The sequence below is a fragment of the Gracilinanus agilis genome, chromosome 3 (assembly GCF_016433145.1).
Source record: "Gracilinanus agilis isolate LMUSP501 chromosome 3, AgileGrace, whole genome shotgun sequence".
Lineage (NCBI taxonomy): Eukaryota > Metazoa > Chordata > Mammalia > Didelphimorphia > Didelphidae > Gracilinanus > Gracilinanus agilis.
The window spans coordinates 369,829,577-369,853,134 of record NC_058132.1 but is presented as its reverse complement, the minus strand read 5'-3'; the positions used below and the strand labels follow the sequence as shown (position 1 = coordinate 369,853,134).

Below are 23,558 nucleotides of genomic sequence, written 5' to 3'. Positions count from 1 at the left end.
GGGAAATTAACTAGCTTAGTTAATTTTTTTCATTTTAAAGTTCCAAAAACTTCCTTTTATATATACATCAGTTATTTCTAGTACACACACACACACACACACACACACACACACACAACCAGTTAAACCGTCTAATATTGGGAAGATTAAATTGGCAGTGTCTAAAACATTCTGAGTCCTGAAGAAGAAAATCTCTAAAATGGGAATGAGCAAGACATTCTAAGGACTTAATAGAACAGCTTGGCTGGAGTACAGAGTACTTTTAGGGAAGCAATGGGAAATATGGCTGAAAGGTTCAGTTGCATCAGGATGTAAAGCCTCCTATATCAGTAAGATATCTCCTTCCTTTTTTCCATATTCCCTACAGGCTGTGATAAGCAGGATCACAGGATCATTATTAGTTGCTCCTGCTAAAGGTAAAGCCGACTTAAATGGTTCCTTTGTGGACTGTACAATCCTGTTCCCTGAACAGCAATTTCTGAGTGTATGTAATGTGAGATCAGTCTAGAAAGGTAGATTAGATTAGAACCAATTCGTGAACAGCTTTAAATGTCTAACAAAGGTGTTGGCATTTTATTTTAAAAGCACTAGGGAGCCCCTAAAGCTTCTTGAGTAGGGGAGTGATATAATCGGATTTTCAGGAAAAAACACTGGGCAATTTATGTGAAGGATAACCTTCGAAGGAGAAAGCAGGATGCAGCTTAACAAAGCGGAAAGTTAAGAAACATGTTTGTCTCCCTTTGGTCCCTTCCTTAGCAAGAATCTAAACTATCCCGTTTGGTATGGGAACACAAGTCAATCGGATTGGATTAACTAGGTTAAAAAAAAAAAAATACAATCCTCCCTGTGATTGGCTACACGTTTACCCAATCCTGGGCGGAGACCAGCTCCGCTCCTTCCTTCCGCAATGTTAGAGGAGATGGCGTCACACTACAGCTTCCGGCAGGGACGGGACTAGCCGTTTCCTCCTCTTGGAGACCATAGCCGGCCGCCATTCGGTTCACTCTATGGTGGCCGGGGCGGGGCCGTGGTCGTGACGTCCTTGGCGCGGTGGCGGGGGAGGAAGCGGCGGGGAAAATGGCGGACGGGAAAGCGGGAGAGGAGAAGCCGGAGAAGCCGCAGCGAGCAGGAAGCGCCGGAGGTGAAAACAAACCCAGCGTCGCGGGCCGCGGGGGCCGCTCTGGGCCTTCCTCCGAGCCCCCGGGGTGGGAGGAGCGGGGGGATGCAGGAGGCGGAGGCGGAGGCAGAGGTGGGGGTGGGGAACGAGGATGGCTCAGGCGCCCTCGGCGGGGCTGGACTCTGGCGCACCCTGCGCTCCTCTCCTCGTGGGCCCCGAGCCCCGGATCCGCAAGATGCAGCCCCCGGAGCGCCAGATCCCACCCCGGGGGCCAAGAGCCCTCTCACTTCCCCTCCCGACCTGGCCCAGAATCCTCCCTCGAGGAGGCGACTAGACGCATGGGGGAGGGATAAGGGGGGGGGGGGAACCAGACTTTGAATCACCCTAAGGCCTGGGAGGAAAGAAGCCTCGGACTGGTCAGCCTCTCTCGTCCCAGCCCTCCCGCTTCCCTCCCCCGGGGCCCGCAGTGCGGGAGCCGTCCCTTCCTTTCCCTCTCCGCCTTCCCCTTCCTTCCCTTCCCATTCCTCCACTCTCTCTGACTTCTGAGAGCCCTCCCACGCGTAAATAGCCCCCCTCCTCCCCCCCCGTTTGTGAGTCCCGGGGCAGCCGGTTTCCAACAGGGGCCTTATCTTAATCCGGCGCGTTCATTAATTTTGGTCGAGGCTTGTTTGCCCCAGAAGTGAGTCAGGTCACTATCTCTGCCATTACCCTCCACCTTCCTCCCTCCTCCCTTCTCTCTCTTTCTCTCCCTTCCCCATCCCATTTCTTTGTGGTCTTTGGGAAAGAGCAGGGGCGGGGTGGGGGTGGGATGTTTCTTCACCCTTAAAATGAATTTGTTCATTAACTGCATGGTCACAGGGTCAGGGTCTTGTTGCCTTCCCTCGAACCGTCTTTTCTTTTCTCTCCCTTTTTGGCTGTCGCTAGGAGGCAGAATGCCAGATTTTAGGCGCACAAATGGTCTGGTGTGACCTGTCCTGTGTTCTGTTATGTTGTGGAATAAATAAAACTCAGATTAATGTTAGCTTTGTTGCCTTTCTTCCTGTCATTCTGATGGGTATTTATGCTCTGTAGAGGGAAAAAGATACATTACATAATAATACTATCACTCCCCTTTCCCCTACCCAAACTCCAATGTAGATGAAAAAACTTGTCTAAACCGATTTAAGGGTTTACTTTACAATATTTTAGGTGTCTTCCACCAGCACCTGCGAAAAATCTTTTAGAAAACCCACTAATGAGTGGCATGAGGAGTGAAGTGCCCACTTTTCATTTGTCAGTGTGAATTGTCTGGTCAAAGTTATTTCCTCCTATTAAAAAGAAATAAGTGAGATATTGACATATTCAATTATTTTTGTGCCCAAACTCCTTTTTTGAAGGTCATGGTTGTAGAGGAAGAAATACTGTATTTTATTTGGCCCTTCTGTGTGTTATATTATAACTTTGTCAAGTGATTTTCTGTTCCAATTAAGGTATAGGAAACAAACTTTGCAATATAATACTGTCTCATTAAGGCCATTCTTAAGATGTAGTGCCACCCCAATAACCACAGCATATTATACTTTAAAACCATCTTGAAAACTTATAATAAACTTGTACCCCCAAATAAAAAATAAGAATAATTTAGTCATTTTTGATGGGAAAGCACACTGCAAATATAAAATCCAAGGTTGCTCATGTGCCTGTGATTGCTAGAATTTCCTTTTAAGTGTTGTTAGTATTCCAAAGGATCAGAGTAGGGAGCAGTTTAATATGTTATTCTAAAATGCCTCAGAAATGGCAGGAAATTCCAAATAATGCAGCTTTGCCACCATGATTCCAAAAAGTTACCTGCAGAGTAGTATGCTGAATTGCTATTTTAGCATCAATTTTTATGTCAAAATGTTGGAACAAACAGTAAGAAAATTACTGATGTCAGAATTGTAGAGTAATAAGTGAAATAATTTGTATCAATTGTAGCAGCAATATTATTAGCCATAGCAGGAGTGTCTCATTGTTTATAAACCAAATTTATGTTGTCAATTCATAATTTAAAATGTAGTTAATTTAGTGCCTTATTAGTGTTGAACTTGGAATAGTCAAGACAGCAGAATTCAAATCTCAGATTAGATATGTACTTACTTTTGTGATCTTATCCTCTTTGGTTGTGATCTTATCTATATCTCTTAAATTTCCAAAGCCTTCCTGTACTGACCTATAAAATTAGGATAATATCTTACCTACTTTTTACAAGGTGGTTGTGAGAACAGCTTTGCAAAATTTTCAAGTACTTCATAAATGAGTTATTAGTCCCCCGATTAGTCTATTTTATCAGTTGCTTCTCTATTTAGCACATTGTTCAAATGTGCTTCAAGGGCCTTTTGAACTTTTCCCCTCATTTAATCGGGGGAAAATTTTTCAATGAATTCACTCATCCAACCCCAGATTTCAGATTGAAATCACATTTTATGAATGCTTCAGATTTTTTTTAGCAGAAAAACAGAAAAGTAGCAACTGGATACATTAAAATGCTTCTTTAATGTTGTCCAAGACACAAGTTGTAACAGCTCTTCAGTGGTAGTAATGAAAGCAGTAAACTTTGTAAACACAGTTGATTTGCAAGAATTTGTTTTGGAACCTCCCTATGTAGGGTTAGAGTATCTCTGGCTAGAGTCATGATTCCCTCCCCCTACCAGGAAAAGGCAGGAGGAGGAAAAATAGGGGAGCACAAGGATTTGGTAAGAATTTTGTTAAACTCTGGACTTTAAAACTAGTGAAGCAAACAGATTTTACCAGGAGAAATCTGTTTGTATCTTAAAGTCCTAGCCAGTTGTAGTCTGCTAAACTAGTTTAGGAAATGAACTGGCAAAGAATATTAAAGACCTGTTAGCATTTGAAAACAGGTCACAAAAAGGTACTCTTGAGCACCCTCTTCCAAATAAGACCTCTATGTGCTTCAAGGGACGTAGGTATTTTTGTGTGTGTGCCAGTTATTAGGGAAAGAAAAATTTCGGTAAATGTAGATTCATCTAGCTTGTTTTCAGATTGGTTATATTAATCTGAACATTTTATATATTGCTTTTAAAGGATACAAATAATTCCTTTTTAAGAAAACTTCCATCCAAAACTAATCTTAATAACTTGTTCATATGTCTATAGAAATTTACTATTTTAAGTTAAATACTTTTAAAGCAGAAAAATAAGATAACAGTATGGTTGCCACAAAGTTTGTACTTTTTCTTGGGGACCTAGAGAGGAGCATATAAATCATATTAAAACTCCTGTAGACTTAATAACTCTTTGTAAAAGACCCAGAGCACTGAGGAGGCAGCATAATAATATAATGGAAAGATTTGGAGTCCAGACCCTGGGTTTGAATTCTGGCTCTTTCACTACTACTGCCTGACATCAGGCAAGTCACTTAACCTTCTTGGTCTTGGATTTCTTATCTAAAATGAACAGATTGTACTAAATGACATCCAAGGTCTCTTCCAGCTTTGGATCTTTTGGGTCTTTTTAGGTTACTTGCTTTAGGATATGTAGTGATAGACTTGGAGGAGGGTACTCTTTTAAATATATTTGCTGATAAGTTTGACCTAATTGGAAAATTCGTTTTATTCCATGAGCTTTATGATACAAACAGTAGAAATCTATCTAACAAATAAGGCGATAATAAATAGGTTTGATTGTCATACTGTCTGGGCTCAGTTTCTGATTTGGTTTGTTTTCCATATTTTACTAGATGTATTTTTGGAAGCCTATTCCAAAGCAGAATCATCAGTCAGGGAAAATATTTAAGTGATTTAAAGTGATGAAATCAGCTTGTACTCATTATTTCTTCTGTGGACCTTATCCTCCATGGAAAAGATTCTACCTTTTGATCATCATCTATTTTTTTCATTCTCTTTCAAAACTCTTCTCCATATCTCTTCTCTTCTCCCCTTCTCAAAAAATCCATAATTATGAATCTGATTCAGTAGCTTAAAAGTTTACATACTAGGTAGTGAAAAGTACTTCATGTTTATGAAGTCATCAGCATGACTGACTTTCAGAAGTCCAAAGGTAAATTATTGCTCTTGGTAGAGCATATATATATATATGACATTATTCTCAGAGTAGACCTGAGAAATGGATGATGTTTTAGCTTGCATTTTTTTATATAGTAGAAATGCAAGTAAGGGTAAAATTGTGTTGTCCATAATTTGCTGTTTGAGAGGAACTCTTCTGACTCCCATTTGAATTCTCCTATTGAAGTCTGATCTATCAAGATTCTAATTGAGGGGCAGCTGGGTAGCTCAGTGGATTGAGAGCCAGACCTAGAGATGGGAGGTCCTAGGTTCAAATCTGGCCTCAGACACTTCCCAGCTGTGTGACCCTGGGCAAGTCACTTGACCCCCATTGCCTACCCTTACCACTCTTCTGCCTTGGAGCCAATACACAGTATTGACTCCAAGATGGAAGGTAAGGGTTTAAAAAAAAAAAAAAAAGATTCTAATTGAGTCCATATATATAATTCAGTATACCTATAGGTCAGGAAGCCTGCAGAGGTTTGATACAGTTATTTTTCATATATCATGTTGATATTGGTATCCCTAGTGCCTACTTTAGAGAATTAGAGAAGAATAGTCTTTGATTTGGAATCAAGAAGATCTGAATTCAAATTTTGCCTTTGACACCTAAGTTGTACTATATAGGTGTATCTCTTAACAGTTACCTTGGGCACTAACATAACCTTTACTAGCATGAGATTACCTAAATTTGTTAAATTATAGTTGATATAAGATTTGGATGATGGATGGAGTTTTCATGCCAAGCAAATCTCAGATTCTGGATATTTTGTTGATCCCCCAGTTTTTTTTCCTCCTAATTCATTTCTGTTATAATTTATTCAAACTCCCTATGCCCCAGAATTTTATTCCTGAAAGATGGGGTTTGGGTACCAAGAGAGAAGCAAGGGAATATGAGGAGAAAAGCAATAGATCTTATTTGTCTTTAGACCTTAGATTAGGAGCTCTTGAACTTTTTTGTATCTTGGACAGTCTAGTGAAATCTGTCAAAGATTCCTTTGTTATGTTTTTAAAAGCAGAAAATATATAGGATTACAAACCAAATATATTAACATATAATTATCAAAATGTTTGAAAAACAAATTTGTGGACCCCAGATGAAAAACCTTAGCCTTTCTTGCCTTAGACTACAGCTTGCCTATTTTTATGCTATTCATTCTAATATTTTACATTTGATTATATAAACTGAAATGTGTCGATTGGGTGAATGACCATGTTCCTATATAATTTGCCTACACAACATACAATTCATTAAAATAGTTTCTCCTGTTTTATTTCACTACCATATCTTTTTTACTCATTTAAAGTTGAGCTTAAGTCAGTTGGTTTAGTTATAAGTTAAAACCTATGTGGGCAATTGTGTCTGTAAGAGAAGTGGTCATAATTACTTGGAAGTCCTAAATTTAATACTTAGAAAAGTGATAGCTTTTTCATAAATCCTTTTTAAATTTCCTTTTATCTGAAAATTCTAAATTGAGATGCTAGTCTAGATTGCATTATTTTTTAAACGTGTATTTTGGGCAATCATTCACTCCTCAGTGATTATTATAATATTTTAATGAGTAACTGGCACCTTCTGCCCTCCACTGCAGGTATGATATAGAACTTTCTTCCACCTAATTCCCTAACTTCCAATTCAAAACAAAATCTTAGTTAATTCCATTCTTGGTAGCATTATAACATTGTTCTCATTGCTTCCTGTGACTAAAGGGAATCTAGCTGTAACTTGAAGGTGTTCATTCCATTTTTTTCCCAAACGAGTTTGAACATTCTGTTCAAGTATTTATTAATCTAAAGAATAAAAAATATATAATAAGCCTGTTTCAAAACTTGGACCCTAAAGCATAGCTAACTACATTTGTGTCCTTTTTTCCTTTCCTTTTTTTTTTTTTTGTGCCAGTTTTTCCTATTATCTGTGCTTGATCCACACATCCATAGCAACAGTGTGCATGCTTCTTATCTAGAACAGAGGGACTAAAAGAAAATGAGTTTTTTAATCTTTACCTAGCTTCCTCATTCCCTGACACCCCATATGTTCCTGAACACCTCCCTCTCTGCTACTCATCTGGCATATACTTAAGGAATATCAACTGATTTAAAAATACTACGTTTTGATTTTTTTCAGACTCTTAAATTTAATATGATATTTTTAGGAAAGCAAAATCACTGAAATAAATTTGGTATATTCCAAAACTGAATGTGAATTGCTTGTATGTTATTGACTATTTTATCTCACCCATGATATGCTTACTTCATTAAAATAGATAATTGAGAATTTAATATGATTGCAGTATGAGAATGGAAAACATCTGCATTCATATGTGTAAATGATTCATTTCTACTTAACAGCTTTCTGTGTAGTTTCAAACAAGTGAAATATAACCAACATTCTAGGGCATATTTCATTTCTAAAGAGATTAAACATAATACCAATTTCTTTGTAAAGTCAGTTCCACAACAATACTGAATAACCCCTTTTAAGTAGATATTTATGGGAATCATGGGAATAGATTACTAGAAATTGCTAGTCATATTTATTCTCGTTATCAAGATTGCCCTTAATTATAAGCAGTTAATTGCTAACAAGTTAGATGATTGTGCAGAGGAGTTTTTACCCATTGGGTATTTTGTTTTAAGCAGCCTATTCCCCTCCCTCCCCAAGAACTTTTTGTTTTATGTAATAGAATAATGTTTAATTCAAGGGTGTTCATTTAAAAAAAAAGTTTGTAATTTTAAATTGCCCTGTATTTTATGCCAGTTAATTCAAAGGAGCCTCTTCTACTGCCACACAATCTCTGTTCCCTCTGTATGCTCAAAAAAACAAAACAAAACAAAACAGTGGAAGAGACTGTTGGGTCAGTAGGTTTGCAGCTGCAGAGGTACCTTCCTTATAACAATGCTTTATGAGGTTGCTGCTCCCATCACTCTGCTCAGTAAAATTAGCTCATCTTGGTAAGTTGTTTCGACTTCACCAGGACCTGAAGAAGAGGCAGAAAAACCTGTGAAAACTAAGACTGTTTCTTCCAGTAATGGAGGGGAAAATTCGAGTCGCAGCGCAGAGAAGCGATCAGCTGAAGAAGAAGCCGAAGACTTCTCATCCAAGCCTGTACCCGCAAAGATAGCCAAGTTTGGATTTGCCATAGGCAGTCAGACCGCAAAGAAAGCGCCTGTCATATCCATCAAACTTGGAGCAAGTGTGAGTTATGGTTTTGAACTGGGTGTTCACAAGGGATGGGTGGAATCTGGGAGGAGATCAGAATATTGTTGGAGAATCTTAATTCAAAAATGAGGTTTAAAATAAAAACTGAGGTGTAACCTATGGTTATTTGTACCTGCATGTGAGTATGGAAGTTTAGATTCATATTTTTAGGAAAGGTTAGTGAAAAACCTAGGACAGATAATATACAGAATCATAGAATGAGAACTTTATTGACGTCACTTTAGATTGAACTGAGCTTTAGAAAATATCTTCAGAGGAGGGGAAATGAGCCTTCACCTAATACTTTCTGGCTTGTGGAATCAGGACCCTAATATGCTGTGCTTTTAGAGAGATTGATGGCACTGCAAAGGCCTCCGGATAGAATAGATTTTGCAGACTATGGGGAAATGTTCCCATGGGAAAGATTGCTCAAAGCAGGACAGTGAGAAGCACTTTCAACTTGTATCACTTGTTCCCAGAATATTTCAGTCGCTATTTGATTAGTGTCCCATTAATCAGTCTCTTTATACTTAACTCTCCCAGAATCAAACTACCTCTTATTCATCTTTCAGGTCTTTACCATTCCTCACTGGTCCTTTGACTTAACTCACTTGTAAGGCCAGCCATATTCCAATTGGTAGGAGAATATTGGCTCCAAGACTTGGTTTTGTATCTGGTCTGATTTCTTTTGTGTTCACAAATAATAAAAATGCCCTGTCTAGGCCAAGAAAGGCAGAGTACTGAATTCATTCTTAAGGAGTTCTGGAATTGTTAGTCAAATGGTGGAGCATTTCTGAGTCCAAAAAGCCTTGCAGGGGAGTTTTCCCTCACTAATATCCATGGGTCCCAACTGTGGGGAAAACTTTCTGATAATTTTGGCTTATTAAACTTAAATTACTATTCTAACCTTTCAATACCTTTTTAGATTCCATTTTTTTCATCATATATTGTAGATACCTAGCCCAGTTTCCTTTTGTTTTCAAATGCTGTATCAACTATTGTCAATTCTGCATTCATTTAATTGTACTATCTTTATTCTGATTCTTTATATTTTCTGTAATAATTTAATGAAATTTTATCAGATATTTTGATAAGTTCCAGATATTTTATGTCTCTAACTTTCCCACTGATAACCCAATTTGGTAACCCTGGCAAGAAAAGAAAATAGTTGTCTAGAATGACTTGTTTTTAATGAGCCCTGGCCAGGTGATATTAACCACTAGTTTTCTTTCTACTTGCTCACAAACTATCCATTTAATACTCCAAGTCTAGAATTTTTCCAGGTGTTGGAAGTCACAATTACTGCCTTATATTTTGTAGAATTCCCTTTTCTTTGGAAATGAGAAAAACATTCCCCACCTACACTCACATATTTGGGCTCTTTCCTTGTACTTATTTCAGGAAGTAAAGTGTTCTTATGTCTTTCACTTACTTGAATTTTAGTTCCCTCATAACTAATATTCCTTCTCATTTTTATGAAGACTCTTCTCCTTGATGAAAACAGAAATGAAATAGGAACTGAATGCTCTTTTTTCTCTTGGCTATCTGTTATCATTCCTTTCACCTTAAATAGAAGGCCTATACAGACCTTGTTCTCCTCAATGTAACATTTCTATTAAAAACAAAAAAACTCTTTCATCTATCACAAGCCTCAGCTAATTCATGATTTTAGCCTTCCTAATATGGTTATAGGACTAAACTATTCTTGCATTTTTTATTACAATTTCTCCTTTTTAAAATTAAATTTAAAAAATCTTGGAGCATATTTTTGCATCAAATAATTTCTTATCTGGCTTTTCTGCCTCCCTGGTTTGGGTTTTTTCCTCTCTCCACAAAGGGTGAGGAGTTCTTGAATTTTCAATGTTCCCCTAGATTCAAATCTTGCCTTTACTATTTGACTTTGGGCCAAATACTTTATTTGGGCTTCAGTTTCCTCATTTGTAGAATTAACGGTTTGTTTTTTATCATCTCTAAAATTTCTTGTAGCTACAAATCTGAAATGTTTGATCTTCACAATATGTCACAATTTCATTGAATTGATTTTTTTGTTTATACTTTCCTACCTTATCTTTTCTCTAAATTTATGAAATCTGTTCTCAAAATCTGGTGCATAATAGGAAATAATAATATCAATATCATTAAATTATGTAAAGTGTCTGGATTTGTCACTTGTCTTAAATAGCACATGATAAAACTAGGTTCTTCATCTTTATTTGTAAGTGTAATAAGAGATGTTGACTTCTAAAAACCAATTTAAGATGTACTTTAAGATGTAGCATTTTAAACTCTTAGAACCTTGGTAAAACTAGGTAATTAATAAGTAGTAAGTTAATGTTAGGTTTTTGAGCAATAGAGAAAATATCTAAAATTGCTCTACTGGTGATGCTAGTTAGTTAACTGTCATCTGGCAGCAGCTATTTTCTGAAGTTAATATGGAAAAAAAAAAACAGTATTTGACTGCCAAATATAGGGACTCTAGATTAATATTCAGAAATGATTGTCTAAAATGTTATCTGGGCTTCTTTCCAGCTGTGTTTTCAATACTCTTGATGGTCCTTTTAGAAAAAATTACATACTAACAGGCATAACCATTAGCCTCCCCAAAATGGTTTTTTGGTTAGGTGAACTATATAAGGGTAGGATTTTGATAAGTTTTGTTGTGTTTTGTTTTTTAAGCTTTAAAAGATATGGAATGGAAATTCAGGTCATTTGTTACTATACCTCCCTTAATTTAACATTTTTGCATAATCAAATTTTATGCAACCTAATAAATATATAACAACTAATGCTAGCCAGTAAAGAGTTTAGTTATGGGCTTTGTGACATATTTTATTGTATTGTTTGGTTTGATTATTTGTGCAAATCAACGATCCAAATAATTAACATTTGTGGTTGGCGTATAAAAGAATATGTCATAAAATCAGGCAGCAAATGTATATTGAGTGCTTGGTATGCATGTAGCATTGGGCTGTCCTTGGGAAACCATCCTCTACAAGATCATGTATATGAGATTTTGATGAGAAAAAGGTCTTAGCAGTTAACATATAAATATCTATGGTGACTTAAAAACTATTACTAATCAGTTCCATAGCACCAAATCTAGTACTATATTCTTAGAGAGCATGGGGGACCTACAAGATTTTCCAAAGTGCTGATTTATTTACTGCCACAAAATACCTTTTTTACCTTTTTCTTTTTTTAATAACCAAAAGAAGCACTGTTTTCCTGTTTGTGATTGCATGTATATAACATATAAACTTTGTATAGTGTTCAACATTTTTGATGTTTCTCTTTTTTTAGAAGCCTAAAGAAACTGTTCCAACTCTTGCCCCTAAAACCCTTTCAGTAGCAGCAGTTTTCAATGAAGATGATGATGTAAGTCAATAGCTAATTTTGTTTCTTAACTACATTAATCATATTAAAGAATTTGAACTTCTTCAAAGAGAATAAAACTCTGGCTTTACAAAAAAAAATTGAGTGATGGGGTAGAAAATAGTAAGACTATTGTAGTCAGTCATTTATTAGGTGCTTATTATGTATACTAGGGATACACTTAGAAAAATAAAACCATCCTTCCCCTTGAGCTCACATTCTGGGGCTACGGTGGGAATAGCATATTCATAGATAAATGCATTTTGATTGTTTTTTTAAAAATCACTACACACTGATGTCAGTAGAAAGATGCAACTGAGAGAGAAACTGGAGAGCCATCTTGAAGGAGATGGCCCTTGAGCTGAGCTTTGAAGAAATCTAAGGGATTCAAGAAGAGGAGTTAGATGGAAAAACACTTCAGGTGTAGGGTGCAGCCTCTATGCAAGGGTACAGAGAATCCTTTTATATTAATGGCATGAATGAATATCCCAAATTCTGAACCTTTCTGGTAGCATCTAATAGACTTTGAGAAAAGAGGTGGGTAAATGGTCTTTTCAGTATTTGAAGAGGGGAATGCTATCACCCTCAAGCTTTGGAGGTAGTCATGCAAAGGATGGGTGACTGTTGAAGGTGTTTAAGCAAAGATTGAATGCATTTTAGAGGAAATTCATGGGTCACACAGAAGTTGACTGAAATGTGAAAGACTGTTGTAATCATGTCCCATATTTCAAAATTTTTTAAGAGTTTGGGGACAAGGTCTCAGGGCCCTATTTTCTGTTATCCATGTGGTTAGCTGGAGATGAAAAGAAATTAGCTCCTGAAAAAAGAAAACAGCATTTTTATTTGTAACTAAAGTCTAGTTTCATTATGTAATACTAGCTTTTGTCTAGTGTTACAATATTTTCCTAGCACCTTGTACACATTTTTTCATTTGATTTTTCACAACAACCCTGTGTGGTAGGTAGGCACTATTATTTGCCCCATCTCATAGATAAATATAACTGATGCTCAGAGGTGTCTTAAAGAACTTTCAAGCCTTTTAATTTCTGCATCTTCCTGAATGGACAAATGAAAACATAAGAAGTTTTCAGTGTGCCATGCCTGTTAGTAGAGGGGAGATAGAGACAAGTATAAACATCCTTAGTTATTGTTTTTGATTGATAAGATAACTAATTTCTGATTTTGGAACCATTCAGTTCCAAGAATTTTGGAGATGAAAACTTCCTTTTGTTGGATCTTTGATCATGGGGCAGGAAAGTAGTTTTGTATTGCTGGTCAAAGCACTGGTTTCTTCATTAGAGTGGTTTGTCTGGAGGGTTACAGCTGGTGCCAGGCTAAAAGCAGAACCACTAAGGACAGGGGGGATGTTGCTGCTACTCAAAGGGCCCTTAGTCAAGGAATCTTGGTGTTTGTCCCAACTTTTTCATTTAGCTTCCTCCTTCCTTCACACCACCTTCTTCCAAGTTCAGTCACTCCTTCCAGTAAGACAATACATTCTGTGCTATATTTCTCTGTGAAAATTTGTTTGCACTTTGATATAAGCATATGTGATCATAAATTTTCCTGGATAGTATAGGAAAGCTTTTTTAAAGAATTTAATTCACCAGTGAGCGCTATGACCAAATAAAGAAATACATCTATTGTAAAAGTTGTAAAAGTTTTAAAGGTTTTAAGCTAGCCTATCACATTTTATGTAAGTCTGAAAAATGAGTAGAGATTAGTCATTCCAAATGTTTTAGCAGTAAAGGAGATTGCCTTCTTAATATTAAGGTCTTTATTTGCCTCATAAAGTGATTATACAAGAAAACAAATACTGCTTTTTTGTTATCTTGATAACCTTGGCTTTTGGTTTGAGACAGTTACTGCTAAAATTGTTACAGTAGCTTTTTTTTTCTTCTATGTCTTGATTTCTGCCATGATTCAGAACAATGAAAAATATATTATTTTTACAAAGCATTTATAATTTTGCATAAACTTAAGGTTTTAAAAAACTATTGATTGCTAAACAGTTTTTTAAAATTTCTATATTAAAAAATACTGGTACTTACCTAGCAGTCACACCCTTAGCCTTACTTTTTGTCTTAGAATAGATACTAAGTATGGGTTCCAAGGCAAAAAGAACAGCAAGACTAGACAGTTTGGAGTTAGGTGATTTACCCAGAATCATCTAACTAGAAAGTGTCTGAGGTCAGATTTGAACCCAGGACTTCTCCAGGCCTAGCTCTCTATCCACTGAGTCAACTAGCTGCCCCATCCATAGCTTTAAAAAAAAGAAAATATTTGTAATTTTGCACCTACTTTTATTTCATTTATAGTATTTTTTTTCCCCAGAGTGAACCAGAGGAAATGCCTCCAGAAGCAAAAATGAGAATGAAGAATATTGGAAGGTATTTAAATTCTTTGCATAAGTTCAACTATTAGCTAATCAAAGTGAGTAAACTTTTTTTTAAAACCCTTAGAGTCAATACTGTGTATTGGCTCCAAGGCAGAAGAGTGATAAGGACTAGACAATGGAGGTTAAGCAACTTGCTCAGGGTCACACAGCTAGAAAGTGTCTTCAGGTCAGATTTGAACCTAGGACCTCCCGTCTCTAGGCCTAGCTCTCAATCCACTGAGCTACCTGGCTGCCCCCCAAAGTGAATAAATTTCTAAAAGAGCTGAAGTCATTGAAGGATATTGTTAGGTGCCAATATATCTGGGAACGGTCACATCGGAAAGTTTTACTACTGCTTTACTTCATTCTAGGATTTGAGATAGGTTACTATAATTTATTCATTTTAGGATGAAGGGGAATCACATATTTTAATTTTATGAGCAGTCAGAGACTCTTTACTTCTCTGTCTGATGGGGGGGAAAGTATCTGTGAGGGAAAAAATTATATGTGTATAATTAAAAATATTTATCCTTAAATTCCTTTCAGATGACTCTAGATGCTTTTCAGTTCAATAGACAACAAAAACTATCATAGATTTTAATTTTTTTTTAAGTTTGTCAGCCACTAGGTTATTAATATGGAGTTCCCACTATCATCTCTCCATTCTTGGGAAATTAATACCTCAATGCCTTATAAGTAAGCCCTGAAAACAAACCAAATTTTGAAGAGACTTATTCCATAGAGGAAGATACCCATTCTGCAAAGGGCAAAGGAGCTAGAGTCTAAAAAGTGAAAGTCTCTTAATTGTAAATTGGATAATGCAAATAAGAACAGTCTAGGACTTTTGAAAGAAATGAGATGGATAAATAAGTTTTAAAAGTGATAATATTAATTCAAGCTAATTTTGTGCCCTGTTGGTTTCAATATATGCTGTGTTTATTTTCCTTATTTGACATTTGTACAACCCAAAAGCAGAAAATAAGAATTGGTGTTGATATTTCACTTTAAGCCTTCATGGTATTTTTCTTTTCAGAGAAGATTCCATTGAGGGGATGTGGGATAGCCCATCATTTATTTCATTTTATTTAGCCCAATGTGAATTGAAAAATACCACATTTTAGATGACACTAAAATATGAAAAGATAGGATTGTAGGGATTTGGAGAAGGAGAGAACTCATTGGGCAAAGAATATTGGCTTAGAACCTGGAGAGAACTGAACTCAAATCCAAGATTTCATGCTAGTTGTTTGATCATACACAAATCCCTCAACTTCTTAGGTTTTTGTTTTTTGTTGTTATTGGTTTTTTTTTTTTAAGCCCTTGACTTCTGTGTATTAGTTCCTTGATGGAAGATTGGTAAGGGTAGGCAATGGGGGTCAAGTGACTTGCCCAGGGTCACACAGCTGGGAAGTGTCTGAGGCTGGATTTGAACCTAGGACCTCCTGTCTCTAGGCCTGGCTCTCACTCCACTGAGCTACCCAGCTGCCCCCTCAACTTCTTAGTTTTTCTCATTTGTTAAATGGGAATACTGGTACTTTTCTATCTTAAGATTGTGACTACCTGAATTGCTATATAATATGAACTGTCATTACAAATTAATTGGACTGGTTTTTTATTTCTTCTCTCTTTAACCCATAGCTTTCAAAGAATAAAAATTATCCAGACCTCAATGTGTAAATGTATGTATACCACATATACAGATACACATACATTTATGCTGGTATTCAGAGCCTGATACTTTTTTTATTATTATTATTTTAGATTCCTCCGTGCAACATATAGTTGGGGAGGATGGTTTCAGGGGGAATTGAAGGATGAAATTTTCATGCCTTGTTCTATTACAGTGCTATCTGAAGGTCTTTAAACTTATTTACAAACTCTTTTTCATTCTTAAAAACAGGGATACACCAACATCGGCCGGACCAAATTCCTTCAATAAAGGAAAACATGGATTCTCGGATAACCAGAAGCTGTGGGAACGAAATATAAAATCTCACCTTGGAAATGTCCATGACCAAGATGATGACTAAATGATGTGTTTTGAGATTGGGGTTATGGGGTGGGTATAATGTTAAAAGGAACAGTTTCTTTTTTTTTCTTTTTTTTTTTTCTTTTTTTAAGAATGGTATAAGACTATCTTTGGAGCCACTTTTAAAAAAATTGAGTGGTATACTAATAAATGAAAGTTTGAAATTAGAAGTAATTTATGTTTTATATACAGATTTCGAGACATTTGCTAATTTTGTAGTTTCATGTGATTAGTTTCAAAAGGTTACAGGTAATAAAGAAGTCAGAAATGGTACCTTTTTAAGAATTGCTTATTTTTTTAGTCACAACTATTAGCACATTAAGGAGGAAGCAAAAGTTTACTGTCTCTTCAATTGTTCAAATTGAAAATTACTGCTTAACTCCAACTTTACCTAAACTGTCTGGCTCCCAAGAACAGCCTTATAGAGGAGTGTTGTAGTGGGAGGGAAGTGTTACTGGAACATTGATTTTAAATAATTTAAACAAAAGAGAAATATGACAGCTTTTTTTTTCCCCCTATGGACATTTTTTTGGTTGTTTTAAGTAATGAACTAGGCATTGCTAACAGCAATTACAGAAGCTTAGCTCTTAAGAAAAACCCATAATTACTCTTTTGAAATTTTATGTAAAGTTTTTAATATGATGTGGCCTGATTCACCTTAACAGGGCTTGTCTTAACTTCATTGGTTTTCAAAGGTACAAGCATTCAGTGTGGAAGTAAATCAGTATTTTAGATGTGCTTCTCTGAGTTATTGGTATTAACAAGCTCCTGTAAGCATTTCCACCAGAACTTGAGGTAAATATTAAGGAAGCTGTTTCTTTAAAAAAAAAAAAAAAAAAAAGTAAGCCACCACCAAAAATGTGATTAAAAATATGTACATTGTTTAAATGCATTTGGCTTTTTTAATTTTAAAAGAAATGACACACCAAAAATTCATTAACATTGTATAAAGTTGGTAAAGATGCACTTTCTGTATTTTTCAGAACGTTTAAATTACTGATTTGGTGAAAACCAATTTGAGTTTAAGCAACGTTAATATTCTCATTACTAGGCTAGTATATAATACACTCGTTTATAAGCCTATTTCTTTATAGACCACTAGCCCATTTCAGGAACTGAAAATACAAGAGAAGTTCATCTTCAAAATTATTTTATGAAAGATCTGACCACTTATACTTTGAATCTGTAAGTTCTGAGAAGTTTCTTTTGTATTTTTGTATCGTATATGTAATCTTAAATTTCTTTGAAATATAATGCCGTTGGAACACCTGTTCTAGTATCTTTAAAAGCTTTGTCATAAACAAATGTATAATGTTTTCTTGAAAATTCCTTCAATGTTGAATTTGAAGGCAGCTTTAGACTATTCTATTGGTGGTAACTGCCAGTTAAGCTCTTAGAATAGGTAATCGTTTCACAGGAGCTGCCTTTTACTGTATATTCCTAATACTTTTGTCCAGTTGCATTTATATTTAGAATAAGCCCCACCTAAAACAATGAAAATGTATATAGAACTATTAGTTCTTCCTTATTTGACTTAACCATATCAAATTCATAAATTTACCTTTAGACATTTTAATGTAGGCAAGCTTTCCATTTTTATCCATTTTATTGTTATGTTTAAAGTAAGAATTCTTCCTCTTCTGAATGTTTTCTTGACCCAAATGAAATGATAGCCGAAGGTCAAGACAGGAGAGAGAAATGACTGAGATGAATGTCTTTACTAAAATACCAATAAATTTGTGAAACTCAGTGAAACGGTATGTTCTATTCTCCTTAACTGTTGCCATCTTCCATAAAGAAGCAAAATAAAATAAATGATTCCCACTCACTGGTGGATAAGGGATAAAGGAACAAATGAGATTTTAAATCACTCAGCTGCAATGGTTAGATACTAGTTATTCAGCATGTAATATATTCACTGAAAATTGTACGTACCTCTAGTTGTTATCATCTCTCCCGTCAGAATGTTAGATCTTTGAAGGTAGAGACTGTTTTTTCCTTTTTGCGTGTCCTTTTGTACATGGCACAGCATGTAGCTGGCATGCATTTAATTAAGACTGACTGACTTGACTGTTGCACTAAATGTGGATAAAATCAAGTTGGCCTAAAATTTAGATGATCAAACTAAAGCTTGACTTCACATGGATTGTGGAAAGTGCAAAGCACAATATAAATGTCAGTTACTATTACTTGAAAAGAGGACACCAATACTTAAACTTTGTATTACTTTTAGTCACTGGGAATACAAAGAAACACATGACATGGACCATTCTTAAGGACCTTAAAATATATATTAGGACAGGGATATACACAACATATATAAGGGAGTGAGAAGTAGAAAGGAAAGGATCTGGGGGAAATGGTTTGGAATTTTTGAAGAGGGAAAGATTACTTTCCCTTGTGGAACAAAAGTAAGGCAAGCAGAAGCCAAAATGGAAGAAGACTTGGTCCTTGAAAGAAGTGGGAAAGGATTTTAGGACTGGTCCACTTTATATAACTGCTTTTCATGGTGGTTCAGTAGAGAGAGCATAGATCCTGAGATCAAATCTGGTCTAAAAATATTATTTGTGAACCTGAGCAAATCATTTAGCCTCTGATTCGATTTCTTCACCTATCAAATGGGGATAATAATAGCATCTGCCTCTCAAAGTTGTAAGGATCAAGTGATGATATTTGTAAAGCACTTTGAGAACTTTAAAGTGCTATGTAAATGCTACCATATTACAGTTGTCTCTTACTATATTGCAGTTCACTTATCATGGCTTCACTGTATCGCAGGTTTTTTTTTAATATATTCTGTATTGTGAAGTTTTCACTATATCGGAGGATTTTGTGGGTGAATTCCATACTATACACAATGGAAATGTAATACACCACTACTGCTTGCGCAAGTTTACTAACGTGATCCACTACTTCGTGGATTTTCACCTATCGCAAGGGTCTCTGGAACGTAACTCCTGTGATAGGTGAGGGATTGATATTTGTAAACACATGGGAAGAGAATAAGCATTTCCATAGTACCTACTGTGTGCTAGGCTCTGTTCTAAGGTCTTCCCAAAGATCTCTTGATTCTCACAGCAACCTGGGAGGTTGTTGCTGATATCCCCATTTTATAGTTGAGGAAACCGAAGCAAGACAAGTTAAATGACTTGCCCAAAGTTACACAGCTAGTGTTTTGCGGATGAAATTTGAACTTGTGTCTTCCTGACTTCAAACCCAGCACATATCTTCTGCATCTGAAAGGGATTGGAAGATGATATGTAAACAAGCTTCAGCCTTCTCTAAGGAGGAGTGCCTATACTCAGGGCCTTTTTCCACCCATCCCATTCTCCACTCCAGGAACAGGACCATGGCCTAGACTGGCCTATTGCCATTTACCCTGCTACCCAACAATCACCCACCTTATCCTGCCCCCTTGTTCCTGAATATAATATGAAAAATCAACTGTGCTCTCAGGCAAAGGAGTTAGGTACCCTTCTGTTGAAAAGGGTTATTACAATCTATACCAGGTCTGTCAAGTTTCTTAACTCAAAATCCCTGTTATTGAGTCTCTGTCTAGGCAGAAGTTCCCCACTCCTTCATACTCCACTCATATTAGTCCCAACTCACTCTTGTTGCTCCCTCCCTTCCATGTGTCCTATGAAACTATTATTAACAAACTGCTTTTCCTATCAGACTTCTTTTGCTCATTTCTTTCTTGTCATAGCTGAAACTTTGCTGTTCTCAAAAGATACTAATACATAGTGGGTCCAAGAAAGGAATAAAATGGTTTCTTACCAATTTCAGTTAAGGCCTCCCTCTACCACCTTCATTCAACAATCTCATAATTAAGATTTACTTCATCCAAGTATCATCTAGTTGCAAACGGCAATTCTGCATCATGTTGATCATATTTCTCCTTTATCAAGGAGTTTTAGAACCTGGATCATTTTACTATCCCACTCTTATTTTTTATTTGATCTTTATTGTTCTGAAATTAAACATCAAATGAGTATCTCCACATGCAAAGAGCAGATAATGAAAATTGTACACATAATTGCAAATATTAAATATATCTTTTCCTTTTAAAATTATAATAAATTCAGTATGCTACTTTGAAAACTCATCTGTGTTTCCTTTTGATCTCTTCTGTTTGCTTCTGCGCAGTTTGTTTTTTTTTTTTTTGAAACCCTTACCTTCCATCTTGGAATCAATACTGTGTATTGGTTCCAAGGCAGAACAGTGGTAAGGGCTAGGCAATGGGTATTTAAGTGTCTTGCCCAGGGTCACACAGCTTGGAAGTGTCTGAGGCCAGATTTGAACCTAGGACTTCCCGTCTCTAGGCCTAGTTCTCTGAGCTACCCCAGCTGCCCTGCTTCTGTGCAGTTTAGAAAATGTTTCAGTAAACCCTCCTTTCTTTTTTTATATACTATTGTTGGCTCCTCTCCCTCCGACTCTCCCTGGGGCCCCATGAAAAAGAAGAGAGAGAATTAGCAAATATATGTAGTCCAATTCACATGTTAGCCATGCATGTCCAAAAAAATGTACCTCGTTCTGCACCTTGAGGCCATCTTAACAGTGGGGATGGAGTATGTGTGATAATCAACAATTACTTGGTATCTACTATGTGTCAACTACTGTGCTAAGTGCTTTTTTCTTAACTCTTAATCTTCTCTCTGCATATCAGTACTAAGTATACTAAGGCAGAAGAGGTAAGGAGCTAGGCAATTGGGGTTAAGGAACTTGCCCAGGGTCACACAGCTAGGAAGTGTCTGAGATCAAACTTGAACAACCCAGGACCTCCCATCACTAACCCTGTCTCTGTCCACTAAGCTGCCCCACCAAGTGAATTTTACAAATAACTGTCAGACATTAATCATGTAACTATGGAAAAATATTCTAAATTAATTAAATAAAAAATAAAAAAAAGAATAGAACTTAAAAAAAAATAACTGTTGGGTGAGTGTGAACAGCATACCAACATCCATTCTCTGAAGTCTTGGCAATTTTTTTTCATCAGATTCCTAAATCTTCAAAGTTGTTTTTCTTTACAATGTTATAATTGTATAAACTGTTCTCTTGGTTCTCAATTTACTTCTTATGAATTCATACAAATCTTTCTTTCTCTGAATCCTTTTTTTAAAAATATAATATCTCAAAAGTCACATAATATAATTTGTTCACCCTTCCCAGATTGATGTGCATCTTCTGCTTCTAGTTCTTTGTTACTACAAATTAAGCCCCTAAAAATATTTTTGTACATAGAGGCCTTTTTCTTTTTTGTTCTCTGAAGTTTCTTAAGGCTTAAAAGTGCTATTACTAGGTCAAGAGTTGTTTATCATTTTTTAGGTATGGTTTTCCATAAAGCTTTACAGCTCCACCAACAATGCATTAGTATGCTTGTCTAACCATAGTGATTTCAACATTTGTCTTTCTCAGAGGTGTGAGGTAGAACCTTGTAATAGTTTTAATTTGCATATCTTAAATAGTGATTTGGAACATTTTCATATGGTTTTAAGAATTTTATTTTCTTCATTTGATAACTGCTTGCTTATATCCTTTGGCCATTTATCTACTGAGGAATAGCCCTTTACATATAATTATAAATAGATATTTATATAGTGATTTAAATTTTGTTAAGTATTTGCATATGTTATTTCATTTGACTTAGTTCCTTATGTATCTAGGACATCATGAGGGATATTGGCCTTTTTATTTACTCTCTCTATCCTGACTTAGGTGTAGCAAGATCATATTTGTATCATACAAGACATTATCAGTGTATACAATATTGAAATTATTGTTCTTTCAGAATTTTTGATAGAATTAATTTGTAAAGCCATTTGGTCATGGGACTTTTTTCTTCAGGAGTTCATTCATTTTTTGATACTGGATTATTTAAGTTCTTTGTTTCTTGTTCCATTAATGTGGGTATTTTATATTTTTATAAGTATTCATTAATCTCATCCATTTTTTGGCATATAGTTTGGCAAAATAATTCTGTATAATTTACTTATTTCTTACTCATTTGTTCTGAAATTTTCTTTTTTCCCCATTACCAGCAATTTGTCTATATTTTTCTTTAAAAATTAGGTTGGCTTATTTTATCTATTTTTGTAATTTTTAAAGAAGTTCCTAATTTCATTTATGAGTTTAATCATGTTTTTTTTGTTTTCAGTTTTATTTATTGCTTTTATATGCAGAATTTTTTCTTGTCTTTAATTGGGGTCTTTTATGTGCCACTTTTCCAGAATTTGTTGTTGTTACATTCCTTATTTGTTGATCTTTTCCTTCTTTCTTTTGTTTTCTTTTGACTTTAGCAATATACATTTACTATCAAGACTGATTTGAGAGGCAACTAGGTAGTTTAGAGAGCCAGACCTGGAACTGGTTGATCCTGGATTCACATTCAACCTCAGACATCTCCTAGCTATGTGACTCTGGGCAAGTCACTTTATTCCAGTTGCCTAGCCCTTGCTACTCTTCTGCTTTGGAATCCATACTTGGTATCCATTCTAAGACAGAAGGTATGGGTTAAAAAAAAGACTTGGGGGCTTGCTTCAGCAGCATGTATACTAAAATTGGAACAATTAAAAAAAGACTGATTTGGTTGCCTCACAAATGTTTTGTTTTCCTCGTTGTGATTTTTCTTGATGAAATTATTATTTCTGTGATTTGTTCTTTGACTCTCTTTAAGATTAAATTATTTCATATCTACTTTTCAGAGATCCTTTAGTAAATATTTTTTATTGCATTTTGGTCAATAAAACAGATGTGTTTAATTCTCCTTTTCCACATTTTTTTATGATATGTTTATGCCCTAATATGTGATCAGTGTTTGCACAGGTGCTATGGGAGCGCTAAAAAATATGCACTCTTTTCTTTTCACACCCAGTATTCACCAAAGATCTGTTATTAGCTGTTTAGATCCTAAACTTCTTTCTTTATCTTTTTGTTAGATTTGAAAGAGGTACACTGGGGTCTCTATTATAATTTAACTATCAAAAGTTTTATTTTTTCTGTAAACTGATTAACTTTTCCTTTAAATATTTGGATTCTATGTCATTCAGTGCCTATATATTAAGGATTGATATTCATTGTCTATGGTGCCTATTAAGAATAATGCAGTTTCTTTGTTGATCTCTTTCAGTCATATCTATTTCTTCCTGTTGCTTTGTCTGAGAACATATCTTCTGCTTTTTTAAGTTCAGTTGAAAAATAATAAATTATGATCTAGCCCCTTATTTACTTATTTGTGAATCTTCGTGTTTCAAATTTATGTTTCTTATAAACAACAGATTGTTGGATTTTCAGCATGCTAATCTATTCTATCTTCTTACATTTTATGGGTGTTAATCCCATTCACATTCACGGTTGCGACTACTAACTGTATTTCCTTCCATCCTGTCCTCAAACTTTCTTCTTCCCATATAACCTCTTTTCAA

At 35.6% G+C, this 23,558-nt stretch overlaps 1 protein-coding gene across 7 annotated transcripts; it reads left to right on the top strand.

Moving 5' to 3' along the window:
- Positions 1-887: 887 nt before the first annotated feature.
- Positions 888-17,883, top strand: LOC123242397 (PEST proteolytic signal containing nuclear protein). Of its 7 annotated transcripts, none has more exons than XM_044670120.1 (5): positions 888-1,141; positions 8,136-8,303; positions 11,706-11,734; positions 14,063-14,118; positions 16,006-17,883. In XM_044670120.1, exons 1-5 carry the CDS (start codon positions 1,078-1,080, stop codon positions 16,133-16,135), a joined length of 447 nt encoding a protein of 148 aa, XP_044526055.1. In that variant the 5' UTR covers positions 888-1,077; the 3' UTR covers positions 16,136-17,883. The 7 variants fall into 7 exon arrangements, with proteins under 7 accessions (XP_044526055.1, XP_044526054.1, XP_044526057.1 ...); XM_044670117.1 differs by having other exon boundaries at positions 905-1,141; positions 8,136-8,356; positions 11,663-11,734; XM_044670116.1 differs by having other exon boundaries at positions 940-1,141; positions 8,136-8,356; positions 11,660-11,734.
- The last annotated feature ends 5,675 nt before the right edge of the window (positions 17,884-23,558 follow it).